Genomic DNA, 19393 nt, shown 5'->3' on the forward strand with positions numbered 1-19393 from the left:
GCCAATGCCTGTGGAGCAGTGGTTTGTATGAAACTTCCCCAGAGAGAGTGAAAATTGTGTGGCTGGAATAATAGTATTCCTTACCTACAACAGGTAACCACATGTTCCTCATGTCATATGATGCATGTTTTTAGATTAAAAGCAAAAGGATAATCATCATCACCTGATCTAATGCCCTGACCGGAAACGAAACTGGACCAATCATAAATACTGTGGCAATAAGAGTAGGCTAGGGGTTGGATATTATGTAGCAAATATCTCCACTCTTCTCCTGACTTCCAAAAGCCTGTCCACCATCTACGAGGCACAATTCAAGAGTGTGATGAAATACTCCCCATTTGCCTAGCTGAGTATAGCTCCAACACATTCAAAGCTCAACACCATACAGGACAAAACAGCCAGCCTGATTGGCAGCATCCCATTCATTACCTGAACATTGATATACTCCACTGCCGCACGCTGTGCCTGCAGTGCTTAGCAACTTCACGATGCACTGCAGTAACGCATCAAGACTACTTCAGCAGCATCTTCCAGACCCGTGATCTCTCCCACCACGATGGACAGATGCAGGAGAACACCACAATCTGCAAGCTTCATTCCAAGCCACACACCATCCCGGAACTATATTGCTGTTCCTTCACTGTCGATGGGCTAAAACTGTGGAACTTCTTTCCTAACAGTACTTTGGGTGCACGTACACCATAGCATTTCAAGAAGTTGGCTAGCCACCACCTATTCAATGGCAATTAAGGATGAACAACAAATGCTGGCCCTTCTAATGATGCACGCATCCCATCAATTGAAATAAAGCACTGGCGGCGGCCAATATCCTCCGAGTAACAATTAGTGTTGGGGAGAATTTGAAAGAAGTAGCGTGGTTGGAAAACAATGAGGAGGCAGAGGAGAAAAAATGGAGGAATGGTTATAAGGGAGAAAAACAGTATGAACTGAAAATTAAGATGGCTAATATTTTTTTTTTTTAATTTTTATTGAAATTTTTACAAAATACAAAATATAAACATCTTAACTCTATTAACATACAACCGCGGTAACACCCCATGAACAATACCCCCCCCCCCCCCCAGCTTCAAGAGCAACTTCAAACAAAAGGAAAGAACAAAAACAAAGAAAAAGAAAACAGAAAAAAACAAAAAAGAGAGAGATAGCACCCTCCACAAACCCATGTGCACAGTTCTCCCTCCCCCAATCCTTACCCCTAACCCCTCCCCCGGGCTGCTGCTGCTATCGGCCTATTTCCCTACCTTTCCGCCAGGAAGTCCAGAAAAGGCTGCCACCGCCTGAAAAACCCTTGTACTGATCCCCTCAGGACAAATTTCACCATCTCCAATTTAATGAACCCCGCCATATCAGAGATCCAGGCCTCCATGCTTGGGGGCCTCGCATCCTTCCATTGGAGCAAGATCCTCCGCCGGGCTACTAGGGAGGCAAAGGCCAGAACACCGGCCTCTATCGCCTCCTGCACTCCCGGCTCCACTGCAACCCCAAAAATTGCGAGTCCCCAGCCTGACTCGACCCTGGATCCCACCACCCTCGACACCGTCCTTGCTACCCCCTTTCAAAACTCCCCCAATGCTGGGCACGCCCAAAACATATGGGCGCGGTTTGCTGGGCTCCCCGAGCACCTAGCACACCTGTCCTCGCCCCCGAAAAACCTGCTCATCCTCGACCCAGTCATGTGGGCCCTATGCAGCACCTTGAACTGTATGAGGCTAAGCCTCGCACAGGAAGAGGAGGAATTCACTCTCTCCAGGGCATCCGCCCATGTCCCCTCCTCAATCTCCTCACCCAGCTCCTCTTCCCATTTACCCTTCAGTTCCTCCACCGAGGCCTCGTCTATCTCCTGCATTACCCGGTATATGTCCGAAATCCTCCCTCCTCCAACCCACACCCCCGAGAGCACCCTGTCCCGTACCTCACGTGGGGGCAACAAGGGGAACCCCTCCATCTGCCGCCTGGCAAACGCCCTAACCTGCATGTACCGAAACATGTTCCCCGGGGGGAGCCCAAACTTCCCCTCTAACTCCCCCAAGCTCGCGAACCTCCCCTCCACAAACAGGTCCCTCAACCTCCTAACCCCTGCCCTGTGCCAGCCCAGAAATCCACCATCAATGCTCCCTGGGACGAACCGATGGTTCCCCCGTATCGGGGCCTCCATCGAGCCCCCCATTTCTCCCCTGTGCCGTCTCCATTGCCCCCAAATTTTGAGGGTAGCCGCCACCACCGGGCTCGTGGTATACCTCGTTGGAGGGAGCGGCAACGGCGCCGTTACTAGTGCCTCCAGGCTCGTGCCCACACAAGACGCCGCCTCCATCCTCTTCCACGCTGCCCCTTCCTCGTCCATTACCCACTTACGCACCATCGCTGCGTTGGCCGCCCAGTAGTACCCACAGAGGTTGGGCAACGCCAGCCCCCCCCTATCCCTGCCTCGTTCCAGGAACACTCTTCGAACCCTCGGAGTCCCATGCGCCCACACAAATCCCGTGATACTCCTGTTGACCCTCCTAAAAAAGGCCTTCGGGATAAGGATGGGGAGGCACTGAAACAGGAACAAAAACCTCGGGAGCACCGTCATCTTGACGGACTGCACCCTCCCCGCCAGTGACAGCGGTAACATATCCCATCCCTTAAACTCCTCCTCCATCTGCTCCACCAATCTTGTGAGGTTGAGCTTGTGCAGGGCCCCCCAGTTCTCCGCCACCTGGACCCCTAGGTACCTGAAGCTCTTCCCTGCCTGCTTCAATGGGAGCCTACCAATCCCCTCCTCTTGATCCCCCGGATGCACCACAAACACCTCACTCTTGCCCAGGTTCAACTTATACCCCGATAAACCCCCGAATTCCCTAAGAATCCTCATCACCTCCGGCATCCCCCCATCGGGTCCGCCACATACAGCAACAGGTCGTCCGCGTACAGCGACACTCGATGCTCCTCCCCACCCCGCACCAGGCCCCTCCAGTTCCCTGACTCCCTCAGTGCCATGGCCAGGGGCTCAATCGCCAACGCGAAGAGCAAGGGGGACAGGGGGCACCCCTGTCTCGTCCCCCGATACAGCCGAAAGTACTCCGACCTCCTCCTATTTGTGGCTACACTTGCCATCGGGGCCTCGTAGAGCAGCCTCACTCAAACACAAACCTCTCCAACACCTCCCACAAGTACTCCCACTCAACCCTATCGAAGGCCTTCTCCGCGTCCAATGCCACCACTATCTCCGCCTCCCCTTCCACAGCCGGCATCATAATGACGTTGAGGAGCCTTCGTACGTTTGTGTTCAGCTGCCTTCCCTTCATAAACCCCGTCTGGTCCTCATGTATGACCCCAGGCACACAATCCTCTATTCTAGTGGCCAGGATCTTTGCCAGCAGCTTAGCGTCGGCGTTCAGCAGCGAAATCGGCCTATATGATCCACACTGCAGAGGGTCCTTGTCCCGCTTCAGGATCAAGGAAATCAGCGCCCGTGACATAGTTGGAGGCAGAGCCCTCCCCTCCCTTGCCTCGTTAAAGGTCCGGACCAACAGGGGGCCCAACAGGTCCAAATACTTTTTATAGAATTCAGCCGGAAACCCGTCCGGCCCCGGCGCCTTCCCCGACTGCATGCTCCCTATCCCTTTGACCACCTCCTCCAGCTCGATCGGCGCCCCATGTCCCTCCACCTGCTCCTCTTCCACCCTCGGGAATCGCAACTTGTCCAAGAAGCGCCCCATTCCACCCCCCTCCACCGGGGGTTCAGACCGGTACAATTCCCCATAGAAGTCCCTGAAGACCCCATTGATATCTACCCCCCTCCGCACCACCTTCCCAGCTCTATCCATCACTCCCCCAATCTCCCTGGCCGCGTCTAGCTTCCGGAGCTGGTGCGCCAGCATCCTGCTCGCCTTCTCCCCATATTCATACACCGCCTCCTGTGCTTTCCTCCACTGAGCTTCCGCCTTTCTGGTCGTCAGTAGGTCAAATCTGGCCTGAAGGCTATGCCTCTCCCCCAGCAATCCCTCCTCTGGGGCCTCCGCATATCTCCTATCCACCTGCACCATCTCCCCTGTCAGTCTTTCCCTTTCCCTCTGCTCCCCCCTCTCCCTATGGGTTCGGATGGAGATCAATTCCCCCTCATCACTGCCTTCAATGCCTCCCAGACCGTCCCCACCCGAACCTCCCCGTTATCATTGGCCTCGAGGTATCTCTCGATACACCCCCGGACCCTTCCGGCCACCTCCTCATCTGCCAGCAGCCCCACCTCCATGCGCCAGAGCGGACGTTGGTCCCTCTCTGCCCCCAGCCCGAGGTCCATCCAGTGCGGGGCATGATCCGAAATGGCAATGGCGGAGTATTCCACTTCCTCCACCCTCGACACCAGCCCCCTGCTCAGGAGAAAAAAAAATCAATCCTCGAGTAGGCCTTATGTACATGGGAGAAAAACGAGTATTCCCTGGCCCTTGGCCTCGCAAACCTCCAAGGGTCCACTCCCCCCCCCCCCCCCCCCCCCTCCCCCCATCTGGTCCATGAATCCTCTCAACACCTTAGCCGCCGCCGACCTCCTACCCGTCCGGGACTTGGATCGATCCAATGGGGGATCCAGTACTGTGGTAAAGTCCCCCCCCATGATCAGGCCCCTCCGCCTCCAGGTCCGGAATGCGGCCCAACATACGCCGCATAAACCCCGCATCGTCCCAATTTGGGGCATAAACATTCACCAACACTACCCGCTCCCCGTGCAGCTTGCCACTCACCATCACGTACCTCCCGCCACTATCAGCCACCACCTTCAACGCCTCAAACGACACCTTCTTCCCCACCAGGATCGCCACCCCCTTACTCTTCTCATCCAGCCCTGAGTGGAATACTTGGCCCACCCACCCCTTCCTCAGCCGGACCTGGTCCACCACTCTCAGGTGTGTCTCCTGGAGCATGGCCACATCCGCCTTCAGTCCCTTCAGGTGCGCAAATACTCGGGCCCTTTTGACCGGCCCATTCAGCCCCCTCACATTCCAGGTTATCAGCCGGATCCGAGGGCTCCCTGCCCCCTTCCCCTGCCGATTAGCCATACTCCATCCCTTGACCACCCCCGGCCAGCGTCCCACGCTCTGCCAGTTTCCCACGGCGGCAACTCCCCCCTCCAACACCCCCTGCGTCCTCCAGCTCCTTCCTGACCGTTTCAGCAGCAACCCGGTACCCCCCCCCCCCCCCCCCCCCCCCAAGGCTAGGACCCCTCCTAGCCCCCCCCCCCCCCCCCCTCTACAGCACTCCCGTGAGCCAGCTAACTTCTGCTGACCCCGGCGGCTCCCGCCCTACTTTCGGCTACTCCCAACGTGGGAGTGCCCGTCAACGAGTCCACCCTCCCCCCGCTCCTGCGCGGGAAAAGAAAACACGCCCCCGCCCTCTCACAGTGCGGGAATCCCGCAGAAAGCCCGCGCTTTCGCCCTGCCAGGCCCCGCCTCCTCCAGGGCCACTCCCATTGTCAGTCCCCCCCCACCAGCTCCCCGTTTACCCCTCTGCCCGAACCCGTCCACCCAACCCCTGCTTGAAAACCCATAAAGAAAAAACCCGTACGACATCACCCCACCCACCCTAAAGCCACCCCACATCTTACCCTAAACCCAGCAAATACAAATACAGTATAAATAAATACAGTATTATGCAGCATCCCCCATCAGGGGGACCCTCAGTTTGAGTCCAGTTTCTCGGCTTGCACGAAGGCCCACGCCTCCTCCGGGGACTAAAATAGTGGTGTCGATCCTTATAGGTGACCCACAGACGCGCCGACTGCAACATTCCAAACTTCACCTGTGGAGCACCGCCTTCGTCCGGTTAAACCCGGCCCTCCGCCTCGCCACTTCCCCACTCCAGTCCTGGAAGATCCGCACCTCCGTGTTCTCCCATTTGCTGCTCCGCTCCTTCTTGGCCCACCGGAGCACACACTCACGATCCACGAACCGGTGGAACCTCACCAACGCCGCCCGCGGCGGCTCGTTCGGCTTGGGCCTCCTAGCCAGAATTCTGTGGGCCGCCTCCAACTCCAGGGGCCCCTGGAAGGACCCAGCCCCCATCAGCGAGTTTAGCATTATCACCACATAGGCCGCTAGGTCCGACCCCTCCAGCCCCTCCGTGAGGCCCAGGATCCGTAAATTCGTCCTCCTCGACCGGTTGTCCAGCTCCTCGAACCGCTCCTGCCATCTTTTATGGAGCGCCTCGTGCATCTCCACCTTCCCCACCACGGCCACGACCTCGTCCTCCCTTTCGGCGGCCTGCTGCTGCAGCTCCCGGATCGCAGCCCCCTGGGCTGTCTGGGTCTCCATCAGTTCCCTGTTGGTTACCTTCAGGGACTCCAGCAGCTCCAACTTCAGCTCCTGGAAGCAGCGCAGCAGAATCGTCTGCTGCTCCTGGACCCACTTCCTCAGCTCCTCAAAGCTTTCGCCGGCCGCCATTTTGTTTTCCTGCCCACGATTTTTCCTGGGTGTTTTCCTCGATCTTCTCTCTGCCCCACTCCTGGTCCAGACCATGGGACCGCTGGGGCGACTCCTGGCCTCTTCCCCCATCAGGATTTGCCTCCTCAGCTCCGTTGGGGGCCCTAAAAAAAGCCCCGAAGTCCGTTAATCGCGGGAGCCGCCGAATGTGCGGCTCAACTGCGCATTGCCGCCACCGGAAGTCCCAATGGCTAATATTTTTAATGTCTTTTGCTCTCTGGAGTTCTAGCATCCTAGCACTTCTTTCTTCTTGCTTAGCTATACGAATGCCTTTGTTGAAAATTATATACACCATAACAATCACATTACCCTCATCGACCCACTCTGCTACTTCATCAAAGACGCTTATCAAGTTAATTAAACATTATTTGCTTTTAACAAATGCATCCTGGCTTTCTCTACTTAACAGTCACTTGGACAAGTGTGGCTAATATTTTTTTTTCAAATTACATTTCTAGAAGCTTTTCCATTGAACTTAAAACTGGCCTGTAGCTGCCTTAGCCTTGCACCCTTTTTTTGAATAGGGTCTAATGTTTGCAGATCTCCAGTTCTTTGACAACACCCCTGTATCTAGGGAGGATTGGAGAATTCTGGTTCGTATAGAGTACAAATGCAAAGAAGATGTGATGAATCCTGCAACACACAAATTCAAAATTTGAAAACATGGCAGTACTCGCCTCTCTGCATTGTACTTTAGAACAGTATTTTTCAAACTTATTTTCCCCGAAATGGGTACACAGTTTCTGCCCATCGATTTCCTCTTGTCAGCATGGAAGCAACTGCTCTGTAATTTGGCATCAAAAGCGTACACGTGGAGGGTGCTTGGAGGTGTACGTGCAACCTTAAGCGAGGACTTGCTGCAGTATTCTTCCTATTCAGATGTACCCGTTGCATCCCAAAAGGCTCCCATCTTCTCCAAGGCTAATGCTAAGGAATAGAAGACTTATTTGCGACACTCTTGTATGACATTTTTGCTCAAAAGGCCTATTTGGAGGCTTTTCAGCCTATACCATTCAGAGATGCTGTCTTTCGGATGGGATTTTAAACTGGAACCCTCCAGGGTGAATATAAAGAGCCTACAGTATTGTTTTGGAGAATGGGTTTTCTTTAACTCCTGGCTAATATTTATCCCTCAACCAAACCCTAATAAGTGGATGACCTGGTTGTTATCCTGTGATCTTGGTGTGTTCAAGCAGACTACCAAATTTACAACAGTGACCCATAGTTTTGACCTCACAAGTGGAAACGTCTTAAAGTTAACCTTACCAAACCCCTTCAGAGTTTTAAACAACTTTTTTACTAGGTCACTCTTCAGCCTTCTCTTTTCTATAGAAAAAGCACCAGCCTTTTCAGCCTTTCCTGGCATGTATAACTGCTTGGTTTTGGAATCATATTTATAGTCCTTTTTTTTTTAAGTGTCAGTTTCACTTTTTTTTCTAATAAGAATCCAGAGCTCAATAGACCAAGAGGTGTAGATGGACAGAGTCCGAGGACTGCCAATTAACTTTTAACAAAATAATACAATATTTATTAAACATGAAAAGATTGACTAAATTACAATACTCCTTCACCTATATCTTCACAGATTTTATGAATAACACCAGTTACAAAATATATTTTGTACTCCAATGTTCTCAATAAATACACAGTCCACGTAAACCAACCAACCAACTGCGGCCAGACACACCACACTCTGAAACCAAGTGACAAATACCACCCGCTTGAACTTCCATGGATTTCTCATCAAATCACCCCCAGATGCTGATCACACTAAGCCAACTGGCTACACTGGAATCTAGCTTCCACACAAGTGTTTCTAAATTCTACCCTTTAAAAACATGCTTTAGAATCTTCTCCCAAACAACACTATCTCTTGTCTGCCCACCAAAGATCAACTTCCAGGATTTCAGCCTCTCCTTTCAGTATTCCTCTGCCTTGAATTACCACCTCCATTCAAGCTTCCATACAATCTCTCGCCTACCCAGCTATGCCAACAGAACACTCTGCTTCACAGGCTATATGCTTCACAGGCTATATTAAGGTGTCACCAAATTTAGGATTACTTAAGAAGTCTGGCTTCTCACTAGCCAATTTCTCCAGATCTGCACTTTCAGCTCTCTCTAACTGGGAGCCCCTCTCTGCCCGTTTCATTAACTTCAGTTAACAGCATCTTGTTTCGATTCAAATTCTATTTGTCCCTTTAACTGGCATATCCCCCACTCTACCATTACCATCAAGCCAGGGGATGAACCCTGGTTCAATGAAGAGTGCCGGAGGGCATGCCAGGAGCAACATCAGGCATACCGAAAAAAGGGGTGTCGACCCGGTGAAGCTACAACACAGGACTACTTATGTGCCGAACAGCATAAGCGGCAAGTAATCGAGCTAAGTGATTCAACAATTAAAGGATCAGATCTAAGCTCCGTAGTCCTACCACATCCTGCCGTGAGTGGTGGTGGACAATTAAACAACTCACTGGAGGAGGAGCCTCCACAAATATCCCCATCCTCAATGATGGAAGAGCCCAGCACATATGTGCAAACGACAAGGCTGATGCATTCGCAACAATATTCAGCCAGAAGTCCCGAGTGGATGATCCATCTCGGTCTCCTCCCGAGGTCCCCAGCATCACAGATGTCAGTCTTCCGTCAATACAATTCACTCCCATGTGATACCAAGAAATGTCTGAAGGCACTGGATACTGCAAAGGCTATGGGCCCTGACAATATTTCGGCAATAATACTGAAGACTTGTGCTCCAGAACTTTCCACACCCCTAGCCAAGATGTTCCAGTACAGCCACAGCACTGGCATCTACCTGGCATTGTAGAAAATTGCCCATGTGTGTCCTGTACACCAGAAACAGGACAAATCCAACCCAGCCAATTACCACCCTATCAGTCTACTCTCCATCATCAGGAAAGTGATGGAAGGAGTCATCAACAGTGCTATCAAGTGGCACTTACTCAGCAATCACTTGCTCACGGACGCTGAGGTCACTCAGCTCCTGACCTCATTACAGCCGTGGTTCAAACATGGACAAAGAGCTGAATGCCAGACGTTAGGTGAGACTGACTGCCCATGACATCAAGGCAGCATTTGACCGAATATGGCATCAAGGAACTAGCTAAACTAGAGTCAATGGGGGCCGGGGGGGGGGGGGGGGGGGGGGGGGGGGCTTCCTGCTGGTTTGAGTCAGACCTGGCACAAAGGAAGATGGTTATGGTGATTGGAGGTCAATCATCTCAACTCGGGGCATCACAGCAGGAGTTCCTCAGAGTAGTATCCTAGGCCCAAGCATCTTCAGCTGCTTCATCAATGACCTTCCTTCCATCATATGGTCAGAAGTGGGGATGTTTGTAGATGACTGCACATGTTCAGCACCATTCACAATGACTCTGATAATGAGGTTCCTGGGAACCCCACCACCTGGAGGTTTCCCTCCAAGTCACTCACCATCCTGACTTGGAACTATATTGCCGCTCCTTCACTGTCGCTGGGGCAACATCCGGAAACCTCTTCCTATTGGACAGTGGGTATACCTACACCTCAAGGACTGCAGCGGTTCAAGAAAGCAGCTCACTAACACCTTCTGACGGGCAACTAGCGATGGGCAAAAAAAGTTGGCCTAACCAACGGCGTCCACATCCCATAAATGAATTTGAAAAAACTTCAATTTTCATGCGATTCCTCTTTTCGCCCGTTGGTTTCTTGACTTGCTTTCTGCCCCTTATTCCATTGTCCTGCCTCCCTGCTGACAGTTTCTGTGAGAGCTACTTTCTTCTCCGATACCTGGTTCTAACTGACCCACAAATGCTTATGCTTTTCAGTGAGTCCCTCGTTGCTAAGCAAAGGCCTAGTCTTTCTTTAAACCCTGTTTTCATGTTGTAAATGTTTTAATTACAATGCAGGCCTAGTTTGAAGTTACCAAAACCCACAGACGTGCAGGCACCTTTTGTTTGACATGAAGCTAACTAAAGTTTCAGCCCTATCTTACACAGAAACACAAAATTAAACTTCCTTGAAGCTATATCTTATTTCTAATAACCCACAAATGCAAAAAAGATTACTTAAAACAACTTTTGTTTCCCAACAATACGTAATTATAAATCATTAGTGAAAATGTTTAATCCATGGTAACAATGTAATTTCAATGGAAAAATTACTAGATGCCTTGTATAATACATCTTTGAGCAGCCAGAATGATTTATTCAAACAGACTGTCAGTAATGTTGTCCTAGAATTAATTTTTAAATGACCATGGTTATGGATAGATACTTCTGCCTTTATGATACTACAATCATCAACCAGATTAAATCAAGTTCAAAAGTGCAGAAAGAAAACCCGTTGAGCTAATTTGATGTTTTGAAAAGAAATCCTGCATCTGATTACTGTTCTACTGATGTTTCTGTTCTCACAGAAAGAGAGTTTGTCTTAATTGATACAAAGCCACGTACCCCACAGCCAATCAGAATCACCAGAACTGTCGAACAAAGTGACCCAACTATGAATACGATAATTCAGAGGCCTTTAGAAGTTGAGTAAGTTATGAATATTTTATTGCTTAATTTTGATCCCCTCGTTGGCTTTCCCCCTCTCTTGCTTGATTCCCTTGCTCGGTTTCACTCTCTCTCGCTTGGTTTTGCACTCTCTCTGCCTCTCTTGCGCTCTCTCCTCGCTCATTTCCTCCTCCTTCCCCCCCCCCCCCCCCCCCTCCCTTTGCACGCGCTCTCCTCTGGTGAATTACATCGGTATATGCTGTTTCTATTTTTTGTATTGTGCTGACAAGAAATTACCATTTACACGTCCAGATATCACCTTGGTGCACCATTACATGGTATCTTTATCTCCAAATGAAACAGCATAATATAGCCATTTAAAAACAAAAATTGAAACCTGCACATGTTTGAACTAATAATTTAGAAACCAGAAAAATATGGAGCACTCTGTTTTCTGGTTAAATTTACCCATCACAATGAGCAGATCCGTCACCTTTTGTTGCTCTTTTCAGGGATTTGATCATCTGCCATTATGTTGTAATTTTTTTTTACCCAATCCAAAGGGCTCCTGACATTTGCTCTCGGCTGGACCCTATTCTGGTAAGAAAATAGGGTGGTCCTTTTAAAAAAAAAAGCAAAAAGTCAGCAAGTTAGTTATTCTGCCCTCCCGATCATCTCCTGAAAATCAGCCCCACAGTTTGTTTTGCTGTAACATTATCAGCCTGGCACCCATCGCACTTCATTTGAGCTTCCAAGATTAAGATTGAAGTAGGATTTCTAGAGGAACGACATGTGCAGCTTTAAGTAGGGCCACATATTGTATTATAGGATTGGTAATCTTGGTTTTTCAAGAGGTATCTTCTTAATGTATGGTGCAGACCTTTGTACGGTCAAAGATTGGATTTGTACTGCGCACTTTAGGATCACAATTGTGAGTTGGCCTGGCATGATTTCAAATTAAATTTGCATGAGTTCAAAAGTGGCCGATAACTGCAGCCAAAGTCCTTGACAAGTGTAGCTCATAGTGAAATTGTCTTTTTTTGAACTATATTGGATAAATTTGGCTTAAATGTCAATTAAAACAGGCTTTTTATAGCCATTGTTCAGACAACACTGCAAACAGTTAATTATAAATTTATGTCCTCAATCCCTTTTATCTCTAATTTCTGCAGTTAAAACATTACCCTTTTCCCATGTTTCAGTTGCTAAGTGTTTGATATTAATATTGCTGTATCCATTTTTCAGGCAAGGGTGATAACTGAGCTACCAGTAGAGTTTTTTTTCATAAGTTGGTTTTGATTGTATCTTTGGTGCCATTCTGGCTGAACTACAGTTGGAACCTAGCATCCAGTTCCTTCTGCTTCCCATAGCTCCTAACAGAGAATCCAAGAGGTTAGATGAAATGGGATGGTTGACTCTGATGGAGTCAGTTTTATCATCCATTGAACCAGCTATGTCTTTAAAGTTGTAATGACCCTTCTGGAAACCCTTTGTGGGATTGTATTAAATTGGTGAGGCTATGCCAGTACAAATATTCAATTCCTCAGGACTATTTAAATTGAGAAAGTTGCATGATTTTCACTTGCTGTGCCAAAGTACTTCCAAAAACAACTTGCTTTTATGTATTATAGTGTTGTATTACACTAAAATGTCACAAATAACTGCAGAGGTGTGATATCAAACAAAGTTTGACACTCGCCACATAGGGTGCATTTAGCAAAGGTCGACCGAAAGCTTGCCAAAGAGATAGCTTTTAAGGACCGTCTTAATGGAGGATAGAATGTTAGACAGATGGAGGCTCACTGAGGGTATTCCTGAGCAGAGAACCCAGGCAACTTGAGGCATGGTTGCCAGTGGGGTGTTATTACAATGTGGCAGAGGCGAGAAGTGGAGGAACACGAAGATCTCCAAGGGTAGTAAGCCTGCAGGAGGTTCCAGAGCTGGTGAAGGGCGAGGTCATCGGAGATTTGAAAATCAGGATCAAAATTTACAACTCAGGACATTGTTAAATTGGGAGCCGAAGATCAGTGCGCACAGGGTAATGGATGAACAGAACTTGCTGCAAGTTACTATATGGGTGGCAGTGAGTTCATGGAGGGCAAAACATGTGAGTCCAGCTTTGAGAGCACTATGTGAAACCCAGTTCAATTGCGAATCATGATAAATCTATTGCAATGTGAAATCTTTAGCTTTTGAATATATGACTTTCATGTCAGTTATACATTCTGGTTAAGGTCATGTTTAGGTTGCTTTAATGAAAATAAATGTGTCACTGTCTTAACTTTTCTTGTTTTAATTTAGCCCTGCTGAGGACTTGGATTGGAGTGGAAAACCAGAGCCTGCTTCAGTGTTGGAACCTTTGGCCCAGACGTCATCCAGGAAAAAGCAGAGTGGTATTGCACTTCCAATACCACAAAGAATGGTTCAAAGGATATTTGACTACCATGAGAGATTTGAGCAACATCTAAAAATGATCTCGCATGAGGTTGTAGGGAGCTTTAACCCATGGTTAATTACTGAAAGGTAATTAATAAAGCATATCGTTGGGCAAGTAATACTCACCATATACTGTTCTTATTGGTTTGTTTAGTTCATATTACGTTGTATATCTTGTATATCTACCAGTTTTTAAATATCCCAATAAAGATTTGGAGTTTGTGCTAGATTTCTCCACTCCATTTCATTACATTAAACCAAAGTGTTACTCTCATTTAGTTTATCTACCATTTGGTGCTTAACTTAAAAATAATCAGAGTGGAAAGAGAAAGGAGTTGAAGTGGCAACCAACAAGTCAACACAGAATGAAGGAGTTGGGCGACATAAACATCATTCATCCTGTGGTTGGTATTCCAACTGCAGCGAGAACTATGCTGTAAGCATTGAATCCCAGGGCCAGAACTGAAAACATGCAGTAGATCAGTCGGGATCTGTGGACAGAACAGGTAAATTTACATTCTGGGTGCAAGCCTTTCTTCCAAGAATATGTGCCCAAAGTAAATTGGGTCTGTTTTCCTTCAGAAGCTTGCTGATCTGATCTGGCATGCATTTTTAGTGATTTTGCTTCAGGTTTCCAGGGTCTGCATTTTTTTTTCCTCTTGTGCTTTTCAGCGAACACTATACGTTTAGATTGGAAGAAATAATTGTGAATAGCTGTCTCTCAGAGCTCTGGGCAATTGTATGTTTTGACATGACTGAACAGTATTATACTAGCTACAGTAACTGGACAAATATAAAGAACAGGATGTGGAACAACAATCATGTTCTACTTCAGGAATTTGTACCTTTCTTTTAGGAAAGAAGAGAAAAGGATGATCTGTTGAATAGTGGAATGTTTTGTTAACATTTCCAGCATCAGCAAAGTTTATTTTAATGTATAGATAAGATTAATTTGATACTGACTGTTTTGCTATATCTTTGGGCAAAAATGTAGTTTTATTGACAAAAGGCTGAACGTAAAAATTGTTTTGTTTTGAGATAATGCCAAACAAATCCAAGTTTTTGGGTGTTGTCAGCTCTCTCTCTCTCTCTCTCCACGGATTCCAAACTTGCTGAGTTTTTCCAGCGTTTTCTGTTTCTATTTCCGATATCCACCATCCACGGTATTTTGCTTTTATTTTCGGTATTAATTGTATTTGCTCACTGTACTTTGACATTCGCATCTTTGAAAGTAGAATCTTAAAAAATGAAGATTGCACTTGAACTACAGCTTTCTTACAACTTACTGAATAGGGCAATTCCAGTTTAGACAATTATTGTACGATAGATTTAGTACCCAATGTAGATTTAATTGGATTTGGCTTGTCTGCAATTAATGTTCGCAATGATATTGCCAGTGTCCAGTTATTTCATTCTAAAAGTATCGACTGTAATTTTACTGAGTATTAATTTCCTTGTGTTATGGGCCAGGGTTTAGAGAACCCCAAAGTGTATCATGGAGTTCACCTGACCCACAACTTTTAATAGATTGTGATATGGGGAGCACACGGCTCACTCTAGAGTACAGCAGAAATGGACCAATATTTTTAAAAACAAAACAATGTTTATTCCATGAACTCGAGTTAACCTTTTTAAAACAAATAGTGAACATTTTAGCAATCAATAAATCAAATACGCCACCCAAAGAATACAACACTAAGTAATCTGTATGCTGTTCTTTTAACACCCAGAAGACTTAACAAACCTTTAAACATAAACACATCAGATTTACATTCACTACTGAAAACATTTATAATTCTTCAGAATTCACCAAATGATTAAGAGATAGTCCTTCATGACAGACAGATCACCAGTACAGCTGCTTTGTCGGACTTCAGCTGCAACACACTGAAAAACAAAACCAAAAAGACAGACATGCCCAAGCTTTTCTCAAAGTGAAACTAAAAAGCAGAACCAGAGCTCGACTCCACCCACATTCTGACATCACTGCAGTAAAATGAGTAGCCAAACATTTCTTAAAGTGACATTCTCATGACACCTTGGACATATCGTTAAATATTTTTACCCCTCTGCTTGAAGATTCTGTGAAGGTTACTAAATTATCTTCTAAGAAATGAAAAGCTTTCGAATAATTGATTCATGGGGTTACAGCTTAATTGGGTTCTAAAAGATATAGAACTTTTAAAATTGGAACGGGTACAGAGAACTTGTGCGTATGATATGGACCCATGAACTTCTATTACAATACCGAGTTGCCAAATTCAGAGTGATAAGTGTAGAAACATACTCAATATTCCTCTAATAGAAACATTTTCCTTCAAGTGCTAAAGGGAACAAAATTTTATGGCTTTCCAGTTTGTACTCTAGTATTTATGTTGCATTAGCAATTCCAGGAATTAGGGGGTGCTGTGACTTAGAATTTTCTAAATTTAACAAATAAAAACCTAGAATGAAATATAAGCATGTGTAGGTGTTGCATTTTGGCCGAGATTTAATGCACTGGATGTAACAGTTTTTTTTTTCAAACCAGTAATTTTCTATACTAGTGTAAGCATACCAGGATACACGTTCATAACTACAATTTTAACAGTTGCAAATTTCAATCTTGATCCTTCCAGGGTGGGAGAGGAGTGAATGAAAATAATTTATTTTGAGTTGCTGTCTTGCTGGTTACAGGGTGGCATTGGCAGATAACTCAAAGGCACCTGATTATCCTCTTAAACCTTGCTTGGTGCAGAATTATCCTCTTAAACCTTGCTTGGTGCAGAATGGTGACATATAACTGTTACTCTTTAAATGAAAATGTTTACAGGCTCAAATACTCATTCATTTTGAAGTTAGTGTGATGCATTACATTTATGTGCCATGCAAAATTGTTCAAATTATGATTTATTTATGGTATGGTACAATTCTTTAGTGCTTCTGAGAATTAGGTTAAGCGATAATGACAGTTCTACTGGTGAGATGTTTGTAATATGTTGACCAATGAAAAGATGTACTTTGTTAAACATACTTAATGAAAATGTGGTTCTCACAATTAAGTTAAAGCTCGACAGGTTCTGTAGATTGATAGGGTAATGTTACCCAATAGACCTCTAGTACAGTTTTTGCTTTATTAAATGACTATTGTAACATTTTTTTAAATGCATCTAACTTTATATGAACCATTGTCCTGATTTGATATGGGTTGTTAAATGGAGCTTTATTTATTTTTCTCTGGTAAATTTTAAGCATTGAAATAATTGGAAAAAAAACTATGCAAGAATATTATTGCATGATGAGAAGATGTATTTTCCACGGTTACCTGCTAATCTCTGAGCATCAATATTTTTGTAGCGTGGTTGGTTTTGATTTATACAGGTTCGCTTGACTGACTGGATAGTTTTGCTGATATGCCCTGTCTTTTATTTTTCCTAGCTTGGCTGAAGAGCTAATGGAAGAAGGTCTACATGATGTAGCAGCTGAACTGCAAAATGTATGTGAGGAGTATGCAGAAGCTTTGTTCACTTCTGAGTTTGTGCAGCCTGTAGAGTAAAAGAAAAACACAAGCGTGCCCCAGTGTCACTGGAAGAGGGATATTGAATGTGAATCCTGAGATCTTGAAAGAAACATTAGTTGTCACCTGAAAACACAACGCCAAGCATGACTTGTACATTGTACATGGAATGCTCATCACAAATTCATTTGGAGTTGATTCTTTTTTTAAATTCAATTTAATGTATAACAATTCCTTTTATTTTACCTTTCGTCTTGCCATACAATTTAATGATTTGAAAGTTGCTGTATTAATTTCATTATTAAATTTGCATTTCTCAAAATAGACTTTCGAAGCCATGTAGAACTTGCTACTTTCACAGACCACCATCATTTTATCTCTGAACTGTGTACACTCTTTAGATTATACTGATGTGTGGTCTAAAGCCGTGCTCAGAGTGGATATCTTGCTGCGAGAGACATTATCCAGTATCATTTGAAAGATTCTACGTTAATTGTGCTGCGGATAGACCTGTTTTCAAAGTAATGTAATATCAACATGTTTACCTGTTACCATGAATACTGAGCACATATTAATCTCAGCATCACTGGAGTCTAGAAGATACTTGTGACTGAAATGTTAGCCTGTTTGGAAATATAATTTTTTTATTTCTTGTCTGAAACACGTATTAATCTCCTAAATTTGTGCACAGAGCTAGGAGTGATTTTCTTTAGCACCCAACACTATTTTATACCCTTACTGCCAATTCTTGTCCCTACAAGGCTTCACGGTGATTTAGACAAGTAGAGAGAGTGGGCAAATACATGACAGATGCAGTATAATGTTGATAAGTGAAAAGGTATCTATTTTGGATAGAGAAACAGAATGGTAGAGTATTATTTAAATGGTGATCGATTGGGTGTCCTAGTACACCAGTCACTGAAAGCAAGCATGCAGGTACAGCAAGCAGTTAGGAAGGCAAACGGTATGTTGGGCTTTATTGCAAGATAATTCCAGTACAGGGGCAAGGATGTCTTACTGCAGCTGTACAAGGCCTTGGTGAGATCACACCTGGAGTATTGCGTGCAGTTTTGGTCTCCTTATCTAAGAATAGATAAACTTGCCAAAGAGCGAAGGTTCACCAGACTGATGCTTGGGATGGCAGGGTTGACATACAAGTAGAGATTGGGTCGGCTGGGACTGTATTCACTGGTGTTTAGAAGAATGAGAGGGTATCTCAATTGAAACGTATAAAATTCTGACCGGGCTGGACAGACTTGAGGCAGGAATGTTATTTCCTCTGCCTGGAGGGGGTGGTCCAGAACAAGGGGCCACCAGTCTCAAGATACTGCCTAGGCTATTTAGGACTGAGATGAGGAGAAATTTATTCGCTGAGGGTGGTGACCCTTGCAGTTCTCCAACACATAGGCTGTGGAGACCAAGTCACTGAATGTATTTAAGAAGGAAATAGTTTTCTAGACCCTGAAGGTGTCAGGGGTATGGGGAGAGCATGGGAGTATGATGTTGAAATCAAGGATTAGCCATGATATTGAATGGTGGAGCAGGCATCAAAGGCCGAATGAACTACTCTTGCTCTATTTTCTATGTTTACTCAGCAACTGTACATTAGGAAATGGCCATTTGGAATTATATTTAAAATATTTTCCCTCTTACTTTTAGATAAAGCCTTATAGAGCTTTGGAAAGTCTATTTTTGGAATAGCTTGTGGGTATTATTTCTGTGTTCAGTGATTTGAAAGTGCGTGACGTTGCTGCTATAGGTGCTCACCGATGTGGCCTGCTGAACCAAAGTATTGCTTTCCACTCTTCAAACAATAAGGGCACCTGACACCACATTGAGTCGCAGTTGCAGGTCCTTGATAAGCAGCCAGGCTACCTGATTTCCCACCTCTACATTTTCAAGATTCCGACACACAGTGACTTGCCTACTAACAATTACACATACACTGCTGGCTTTTTCTGTCCATTCTCCACCTATTTACCACATGCATCTGAAAATCACTGTTAAGGATGTAACCTATGGATTAAATATATACGCATCTCCATACAAAATTAGTTTGGAATATTTCTGAGACATGATAGCATGATGTGTGTTGAGAAAATTATATGCTTATATAAGGAAATCATGTAGACTTGGGTTGTAATTACAAAGGCTCACTGCCTTTCAAGAATGATGTCAAGAACTACGAATCCTACTTGTAAGACTAATCTGCCAAGATGACAAACGTGGAACTTCACTCATGTTTTACCTACATTTTCAGATTAATTTGCCAGCTTGGCAAGTTAGTAAGTAGCAATGGGACATTGCAGTTCCAAACATATGTACCTAATTAGTTTCAGGAAATGCATTCTGGGTAAAATTCAATGCATACATAAAATGGTATTAATGAAATGAAAATCGTTTATTGTCACAAGTAGGCTTCAAATGAAGTTACTATGAAAAGCCTCTAGTTGCCACATTCCGGCGCCTGTTCAGGGAGGCCGGTAC

The 19393-nt window shown here is 45.5% G+C and overlaps 1 protein-coding gene across 2 annotated transcripts in view; it reads left to right on the forward strand.

Annotated features, from left to right (window-relative positions):
- Positions 1–18353, forward strand: part of kiaa0753 (KIAA0753 ortholog) — a 74761-nt gene extending 56408 nt beyond the window's left edge. For both annotated transcript variants that reach the window (XM_038814211.1, XM_038814210.1), the window contains 3 exons: positions 10896–11016; positions 13276–13497; positions 16828–18353. In XM_038814211.1, coding sequence (XP_038670139.1) covers positions 10896–11016; positions 13276–13497; positions 16828–16945 — 461 coding nt within the window. In that variant the 3' untranslated portion in view covers positions 16946–18353. The remainder of the gene's footprint in view (positions 1–10895; positions 11017–13275; positions 13498–16827) is intronic.
- Positions 18354–19393: the final 1040 nt, after the last annotated feature.

The sequence above is a fragment of the Scyliorhinus canicula genome, chromosome 12 (genome assembly GCF_902713615.1).
Source record: "Scyliorhinus canicula chromosome 12, sScyCan1.1, whole genome shotgun sequence".
Lineage (NCBI taxonomy): Eukaryota > Metazoa > Chordata > Chondrichthyes > Carcharhiniformes > Scyliorhinidae > Scyliorhinus > Scyliorhinus canicula.